Genomic DNA, 9,858 nt, shown 5'->3' with positions numbered 1-9,858 from the left:
ATAGCAAGATTAGAGCTCGTCAACTATCTCCCTTTTGATGGGGCGTGTAAGAGTAATATAGTTTAAAGATGTAATTGTAATTAAGTTATCCTAGGGTTTTATTTGTTTCCTATATATATGATGGAAGCACTACACATAATAATTCATTTTAAGTATATTTCCTATATATATATGATACATGTATGTATCTTTTATCTATATGGATTGTAATAAGTCGGTGGCCATGCATATATATATGAATTTTATCAAAATTTTGAAAAGATATACAATATGTATTTGGATTAGAAATAGATAAGATTTAGATATGTTTCGATACTTATTTGATATTATCTTTGTTCATCAAAATATATTTAAAACTTTGATCTTGGTTATTCAAAAATAAGAGAAAAAAAAAAAAACAAATTGACCGATGCTAGGACATTTGTGGAGAGCTAAAGGTTTGCGCTGAGATGTCTCATTCTTCTGTGTAAACCCTTCACCCTAGCTAGGTTGACAGTTCAAGGCTGGAGCTGGATTTAGAGATTGGTGATCAAGTTCACAAATTTTGTCGTTGATGACAAAAATCATCAGGAGTCTGCACTTATTTACTCACAACTCAGGGAAGTAATCCACCTTGCCATTCTTGCGGGTTACGATCTGCAGATACATTAAACAGTGAAAAGTGCCTATTTCATATCGATTGGTGAGAATTCCTGCAGGAACAATTCTCCGGATCATAAAGATTCTGAGAGTTAATTTGCAGAGATTTACATTCGTTTACCAAAATGTGTATCAAAAGCTTTCAGTCGGAAAATTATTGTAATAAGGGATGATAGAGTTCGATTTCATCACTTTGCATGCAGCTGCTGTTTGTTTTTGCAACCAAGTACTTACTGGTGACAACAATATTCTTATTCAAGCCTAAAAAAGTTTGACATTAGCTTGTTTTACTCTATCAGTGTTAGATTTCGTGTGCCTTACGCTAATTGATAGTTTATTCGCATGTTCTACTCTACCGGTGTTTTGTTTCCGCAATGATTCATTTATTGAGGACGCAGATTAGCTAAATGAAACTTCTGCAACATGAGACTTAGAAAAGAACCTGGTCAACACTGATCTCTTAAATCTGTCTGTAGCAAAAGCGATACATATACAATATGCCCTAATCGGAATCTTGATTCAAACATTTAGGCTTTCAGAGGAAAAGCCAAAGTAAGAAGAAGACATCAGTACTGTTTTATATCTTTATCTTTATATGTGTAAGGTTTGATATAAGAAAATGTTGAAAAAATTGTGTATTAAGTGAGTTATACCAAGACATTAAAAGCGACAAAGACAACAAGAATTATGTCTCTGGTTTTGGAGAACATTGCCCATAAAGGAAACAGAGTTGTTAACAACTAAAAAACAACATGGAAATCTTATGCAAAAGTATGAGCAAAATGCAAAAGTATGAGCAGGCTGAGATTAGTAAGTGCAATCTTTTATCATTCCTACTGTGTCGAAGCCTTCAAATAAACCATAACTGCTGGAATCCTCATCTCCAGCCAGTGAATGTGGCTTAATGAAATCAGCGAAGAAATCTTCAAAATCCTCTGGGATCACTCGTTCCTGCTCAAAGCTGATCAACTCAGAAGAGTTGTAAGGAATAGGCTGCGTCTGCGTCTGCGGCTTCTGATTCTGTGCTGGAAGTAAACAGTACTGTGGATGCTGATACACCATATCATGAGACTGCGATTGGTCCGGTTGATGCAAATCCTGATTATCACCCGCCTCTTCTTCTTTCTTAAGCTTCTCATTCTCTTCTTCCTGATCCCCAGCTTTCTTCTTCTTTGCTCCCTTTAGAGTCAGGTAAATCTTGCACAAAGCATGATCGACCTACACATGCACCAACCAAAACTGAAAAATAAATCCAAACATCACAATCTTAATAGCTTGTAACCCAAGAAACAAACACATACCTTCTCGTTATCAACAGAAGAAGACTCAGACGAGTATTCTTGCATTAACCAATACGTTTTCACGCCGTTTGGTCTTTCACCAACGTAGTACTCTAGTACTTTCTTGTAGCCGAAGAGAAGCTCTTTGGAGACTTATTACCAATAAAACGAAAGCAACCTTTATCAAAATAAAGAGAAGCTCTTTGGAGACTTATTACCAATAACATGAAGAAGAGAAGCTCTTCGCTACTTGTACCGTATTTTGCGGTTTTATATACAAAATCACTAGAATTAACAAAATAGTACACTAGCAAAATTAATAATCAAATAGTACATTAACAAAAAAATTAAAATTAAAGCAAGTCATAATATTACCATAATATATATATATATATATATATATATTATAAAACTGTAACATATATGTCACTCTTTCCTAAAACTCTGTACCATTTTTTAGTTTTTTTCACATAGCAGGTTATTGAATTTTCTTGAAGCCAGCACCACCTTAGGCAAGAGGAGCTTCATCCTGGGGCCAGCAGCTCTCCAGCCGCCAGAACCATCGGATAGTTCCTCCTTAATCACTCTTACATAAATTCTATACTTTTTTTTTTCTTTTCACCACCAATTATTTTTTGGATTTTCAAAGCTATATATATATATATTTCTTTTTTTCTTTTGTTATGCAAGACCAAATAATTCATTTGTTGTGTTATTTAATTAGAAAATACATAAATCTTTTTTAAAATAGTACTATTATTTATTAAAAATGTTTGTATGGCCACATATTTTTATTTTCTTTTAATTGAATACTTGTATCTTGGGTAAATTAGAATATTTGTATCTTGGACCAATACAAATATTTGTATCTTGGACCAATACAAATAACAGATGCAATCTTAACAACTTAAAACAGAAACAAGAGCAATGAAACAGGATAATATGCGATAACAAGCAATCAAATAACAAAGTAGGCTCCTAGAGATGGATTCATGGGCTGGTGTTCAAGCTGTGGCTATCTAAACTGGTCAACAAACCTCAATCAAACATGAGCTATCTCTAGACAGTGATCTTAAAAGCTTACTAATCCACTTTCATGACAGAAGTAATCAAGTTTAGTAACATCCTAACCCAACTATCATTGGTGAAACCATACTAAACAGGCTTTAAGAATCAGACCATTACTTGTCAAAAATCACCTTAAAAAAACCAATCTCTTGGGCTAAGCATGATAATCTCTAGCATTAGCTTTATCTAACAACCTAAACATTGGTATGATGTAATGAAGCTTAAGATCTATTCTTACCCTCTCAGATATAAGAACAACTTAGAGCACATCTAACCTAGAAGAGATATATTATCAAACAAGCTTCACCAATCCAAACAACCACAGCCCTAAACCATCCTAATCCATCTCCAGAATCCTAACTCACTACTTAGATGAACAAATCATTATGATGATAAACTCAAACCCAAAAATTAATGAAACTAACATGATAAGATAGATAAGAGAGAGATCTTTAATTCAATACAAAGTATCAAACCCAGATACTCAACACACAGAAAGTTATAAAGATTACAAAGTAAGAAAATTCTGGAAAAAGCAAGAACAAAAGTTGATAATGTTGCAGAAAAATAAATAAAACCCAAAAGGGTAAAAACTAGGTTTGGGGTGGCACTCTCTCACTCCTAAAAATATATTTTCTGCCCCCCTTTGCGGCCACATGGTACAAGAGGTATATATAGTTAGGGAAGGAAGCCCTGATTTAGCAAGCAGACAAAACACTTAAACAGCTAGAAGTGCGCGACCATGCACCGTCGAGTGCATGGTCGAGTGGTTCGTCAAGTAGTTCTAGTCTTTGATCTAGGATGATATCTGTTCAGTAAAACAGGGATAACTCTTGCAATACACCTTGGATTGACCTAAGACGACGGGCATTGGAAAGGTAACTAGATTTTCTACAACTTTTATGAAGGATGCTGAAGCTGAAACTCAACGAAATGTCTTCATCCGAATCAATCTTTGAGGAGCTCGTTATGAATCCCACCAAGTGCTCGACCGTGTGCCTGGTCGAGTGGTATGGTGGAGTGCTTTCTTTTATGTTCTTAATGCTTCTAGTCCTCTTGTTTATCTCCAGAAATAACACCAAGTCCTTCCTTAGCTTTTTAATGCTCCATAACACCTAATATACTCTAAATGCACAAATGTATGCAATGCATGCTTTAAAACATCCTAAGTGCATATTTGGACAGAAATAACTATAAAAATTAAGGAATCACTTCTATATGATGCAAAACATGAACTAATGAAGGCCTAAAAAAACAAGACAAAGAGAGGGAAGTGAGGTTTGAAAATGGGTCTGAGAATCTAAAGCTTGCTAATAAACTAGCTAGAATCACTATCCAAGTTACTAATACTATGATGTGATATCTTGTGTTTTTGTTGGGTTTTAAGCCTTGTTTTTGGGTAGTTTTGTTGCATAATCTTATCATTCTAGTTGTTTTAAGAGCATATGCATCTAGTGTCTTATCTCTCAGGTTCTTGGAGTAATATCACTACATTTGGAGCATTTGGACTTGTTTTGGTACAAAGAAGCAAGAGGAGTGGAGTTGGAGAAGTGACAAGGACAGGAGACACCAGCGGCTAAGACCAGCGGCCAACAGATGGCCGATCGAATCCACCATGACTTGGCCGATGGAGCCAAGCGACTTCACCAATCAGCCAAACCGACCCCGTAGCCTACAGACACCACACTTGTTTTAGTTCTGAACCGAATTTGACCCAGTTTGTTTTGGGTTGACCCGGGTCCTTTTCTGTTTTCCTATAAATACTCTAACCCTATTAAGGGGAGACTTATCTTTTGTTTATCTCTTGTTTAACAGCTTTTAGGGTTCTTAAGCTTTTCTACTCTTGGTTTGTTGAATGATTAAGTACTTCTAAGTTTCTAATATCAAGTTTTTCCTTACTTCTACTAATCTATAATTTATTATTATGATTTCACAAAGGCTCCTACTGGTAACCATTAGAAGAACAAAAAGAAAAAGAAAAAAAAACAATGTGGAATGGAACAAACAGTTTTTGAGGGATGAAAAGAAAATCTGCAGAGAAGAAAACAAAATAGTAAATGGTAACCAAACAATAAAATAGGTTTTAAAATATATTAAATATTAAATAAATTAAATTTTAATGATAATACTAACGTTATTTTAATGTATATATAATAAATTTTACATTTGACTTTAACATAAAATTTGTAAATTACATTTTAGATATATCATATTAAATATGAATAATTAATATTAACATAAAATGAATTTTTAAGAGTAATTTAATTTTGTTTTACTATTCATGCGGTTCCTCCTCATTCTTTTCCTAAATTTTGGTCACCAATTGAAGCCAAAGATCAAACCATTTCCTTTGTGTGATCATGATGATGAGTGAGTAGATCTCTTAGAACTTTGGGCTTGGTAGATTAGGGAGATAGATGATTAATCTTTGATATCTAAGGCTTTATTTATGTAAATCCTTTCTTGTTTAGTGATTATAATGCTAGATAAGCCTTGATCAAGTTAATTCTAGACATTAGGATTTCTATGCCCAAAAGGTGTTTGATGAAATTCCTGAACCAAACTATTCAATAGCTTTGCATTTCTAGCCAATGGAAATTGATGATTAGGATGTTTAGTGGTATAAAGACTTGATTTTGATGCATGCTTATTTGGTGATTGCCTTTGGAAATTGTTGATGATTGCTTGATTTGCATAGAATCTTTATCATGTAAGTGAATTGATTTACATAAGTGTTCTTAGTCTAAGGATTATTCTTGATTGTTTGCTTAGAAATCTAAGATTGATTAGCTATCTTCCAATTCAATTACCTTGACCAAGGTTCACTTGTTTAAACTTGATTAAAAGTCTGTTCTTAGTTGTGTCCGTGTTTGTTATGAGTTTGTATTGCTTTAAGTTTGTTTTGTTTTCTTTCTTTAATCCATTTTGTTAGTTAAGACTGTTACAATAAACCAATTCCTGTTTAAGTTTAGATTAAACATCTTTGTATATTCTTAGTGAGTTGATTAATGCAGATTGTGGATTGATAATTTAATTGAAGTAAAAGTACTACACCAATTTGGCGCCGTTGTCGGGGATCGAACCCGGGTCACCCGCGTGACAGGCGGGAATACTTACCACTATACTAGATGATAAGATGGATAAGATGCTTAGTGCCAATCAAAAACAAGTTCACTTTGTCAATGATTGTGAACTTTATCAAGAGGGCATGGAAGCTTGTGTTGAAGGTCAAGAAGAAGTCAACTATATAGGTGGCCAAGGTTATAACAAGTTCAATCCTAATTACCGCAACCACCCAAACCTCTCTTACCGCAGCACCAATGTGGAAACCCACAAGATCAGACTTATCCACCACAAAAACCTCCTGGTTTTCCTTCACAACCAAACTATCAACCTAAACCTCAAGGGAACTATCAAGCTAAGCCTCAAACCTATTCCCAACCTCAGCAAAAAATGAATGCACCACACCCTCAAGGTCAAGGAGATGACACAAATGCTCTACTTAGACAAATCCTAGAAGGCCAAGGGAGAGGAGCCATTGAACTTGCCACACAAATGAAGAACATGCACCACAAGGTTGAGAATGTTTATGGTGAGTTAAATGCTAAGATTGAGAGGTTTCAAACACAGGTCCAGGGACAAGCTTCTTCCTCTTCACCAAGACAAATGGGTTCATTACCAGGAAAACCAGAACCAAACCCCAAAGAGTACATCAATGCCATAATGCTGAGAAGTGGTAAGCAACTACCTACTAATGAGCTCAATAGGGACTGATAACACTCTAATTTACATGTTTTTAGCATCCTTTTTTGTCCATATTTTGCATTGTTCATACCTCTAACTTAACATTTTTAGGTCATTTACTGTAAGAATCAACTTTTAGAGCATTTAGGGTGTTGCATTTCTGCATTTGCATATATTGGATGAAAACAGGTGCTAAAGAGCCAAAAATGGGGAAAAACAAGGACAACTCGAGCATGTACCCGAAGGAGCCATCGAGCAACAAGAAAAAGTCCGAACCCCAACACGATCGAAGAGGATCCAAGAGCGCGAAGAACAACCCGAAGATCCACCCGAGGAGTTACCCGACTTCACCCTCGTGTACCCCATCGAGTAGACCATCGGGCAGGTCTGGGAAGCTAGGTCAAATGGGTTTCCATATATAAACCCCTCTTTCCCTAGCTCGCAAACGAGCACGCCGCCGACCCTCAAACCAGAGAGCGAGAGATTCTGTGAGAGAACTGAGCGTCTCAACATTTTTCTTCTTGTTTTGCATTTTTACTTTGTAGTTTTCTTAGATCTTTATCCTATACTCTTTTGCTCTACTCTATCTTTTAATATAATGTCATTTTCGTTTATTTAGATTGCTTTGTTATTCGTTTCTATGTCCGAGTAGTGTAGAAAAGTTTCTAAGGATGGGATAGATGATTAGGTGTTCTTGATCGGTTAAGATGCTTTAGTTGATTGTGATGATTGATAGATTTCCTTCTAGGTTGATGTTCTTAATACTGTCAACAGACCGAAAGGTTGAGATTAGATCTAGGGAGTTTACAATGCTACAGGCCGAAAGGAGTAGATAAAATGATTGATTAGGTCAATGCTAGAGGTGTACTTAGCTCTGAGTGACAAAATCATATGAGTTTAAGTCTACTAACAGAAATGAATTGTTCTTAATGCCTGCTTGTTCATATTGCTAGTGCGACAGTGTGTTCAAGGTTGATTGTTGCTAGTGTGAAAGTGTGGTAACAAGGTTTTAGAGGTTCATTGTCTAGGAAATAATTGCTTGAGGCATGTAAGGCATCCATACTGGTCTAGAACAATTAGGATTCGATTACCCCCATCCTTAGGAACTTTCCTATTTCATTTCTTGCATTTTCTTTACTTACTCGACCATTTACTCGATCAGGTACACAATAACCTGCATCGAGTAATACCTCAAGTTGTTCATATCTTACTTGCATACTCAATCACACCACTCGATCCTGTACTCGATTACTTGCATCGAGTGCTTAGGTCGTGTGGTTTACTTGTCTATATTCTTTTACTTTGTTTATATTAGGACTGTTAGAACCCAAACCTTAATTGCTTGGCTTGACTTGTATTGTACTGATCATATCCTTCCTGCTAGCAATACACAACCATTTGGATTGATAACCCTTTGTACTACAACTGCATAGGGGATTGATACCCTGGGTGAAAACCTGTCTATCAGGGACGTTGAGACTAAAGGAGGGGAGGTAGTGGTTGAGATTGAAGATGAGGATAAGTTGGTAGTGAAAGACTTGGATAAAGACAAAGAAGCTGATGAAGTTGTGGTTGACAATGGGAAGAGTAAAGTGGTTGAGGAACCAAAGCAAGACAGCACCATTGATGAAGTTTTCAAGAAGAGTAAAGAGATTGCCAAGGAGACTCTATTTGTGCCTCCACCTTAAGAGCCAAGACTGCCATTTCCTGGTAGGTTTAAGAAGCAACAAGTGGACAAGTATAGAACTATGTTTAATGCTCAAATGAAAGATGTTGCCATCACAATGTCAATCATTGATGCATTTTTGCTGAACCCATCATACAACAAGTTCCTCAAAGATGCAGTTATGGAGAAGAATAAAGCTCTACAAGGAATGGTCATCTTAACCCATGAGTGTAGCGCTATTATTCAAAACAAGGTAGTAGCAAAGAAGCTTGAAGATCCTGGTAGTTTCACTCTCCCTTGTACACTTGGACCCTAATCTTTTAGCCACTGTTTGTGTGACCTTGGGTTTAGTGTGAGCTTGATGCCTTTCTCAGTTGCCAAAAGACTAGGTTTCACCCGCTTCAAGAAGTGTATGATCACCCTTGTTCTTGCGGATAGGTCAGTTAGAACACCGATATGAGTTCTTGAAGACTTACCGCTAATGATTGTTCATTTTGAGATCCCAACAGACTTTGTTGTGCTTGAAATGGATGAAGAACCAAAGGACCCGCTCATTTTGGGACACCCATTTTTAAGAACCGCAGGAACAATGATTGATGTGAAGAATGGGAAGATTCAATTGAATCTAGGAAAACAAGCCTTGACTTTTGATATCAACAAAGTAATGAGAAAGCCTACAATTGATGGTCAAGTTTTCTACATTGAGAGAATGGATGCTTCAGCTGATGAGCTTCTGGAGGAATTGGTCATAGAGGCTGAGCTTCAAAGCACTTTGACAGTAAAACAAGGAGAGTTTGGTTTACTAAAGGAAGATAGTGAAGGATATGAGAAGATTCTTAACTCTCACAAGCCTATTAGTGATGAAAGAGACTTCCTTGAGTTGAAAGAGCAAATGGTGTGTTCAGTTGAAGTGAACTCAAATGAAGATTGGAGTGAGGGCACCCAAGATTGAACTTAAACCACTCCCCAAGGGGCTAAGGTATGCTTTTCTTGGTACAGACTCTACTTATCCTGTCATTATTAATGAAGAACTTAGTGAACAAGAAACTGAAACTCTATTAGGTGAATTAAAAAAGTATAGAAGAGCTATTGGTTATTCACTTGATGATGTCAAAGGAATTTCTGAAACTCTTTGTACGCATAGGATTCATTTAGATGATGAATCAATGACTTCCATTGAACCACAAAGAAGGTTAAATCCTAACTTAAGAGATGTGATGAGGAAAGAGATTCTAAAACTCCTTGATGCAGGTATCATATACCCTATATTGGATAGTACATGGGTTTCACCTGTACATGTGGTGCCAAAGAAAGGAGGAGTTACTGTTGTTAAGAATGATAAAGATGAGCTAATTCCTACTAGAACTATAACTAGACATCACATGTGTTTTGATTATAGGAAACTTAATGCTGCATCTAGAAAATATCACTTTCCTTTACCATTTATTGATCAAATGTTAG

General features: G+C 36.1%; 1 protein-coding gene across 1 annotated transcript; it reads right to left on the bottom strand.

The window, feature by feature from the left end:
• Positions 1–1,446: 1,446 nt before the first annotated feature.
• LOC104743961 (uncharacterized) lies at positions 1,447–2,447 on the bottom strand. The gene is made up of 3 exons (XM_087486242.1): positions 2,390–2,447; positions 1,941–2,071; positions 1,447–1,857 (listed from the first exon to the last, which is right to left on the bottom strand). Exons 1-3 carry the CDS (start codon positions 2,445–2,447, stop codon positions 1,447–1,449), a joined length of 600 nt encoding a protein of 199 aa, XP_087342368.1.
• Positions 2,448–9,858: the final 7,411 nt, after the last annotated feature.

Source organism: Camelina sativa, chromosome 14 (genome assembly GCF_030686135.1).
Source record: "Camelina sativa cultivar CO46 ecotype springtype chromosome 14, ASM3068613v1".
NCBI lineage: Eukaryota > Viridiplantae > Streptophyta > Magnoliopsida > Brassicales > Brassicaceae > Camelina > Camelina sativa.
The sequence above is the reverse complement of the archived record's forward strand: the minus strand, read 5'-3'. Positions and strand labels throughout refer to the sequence as shown.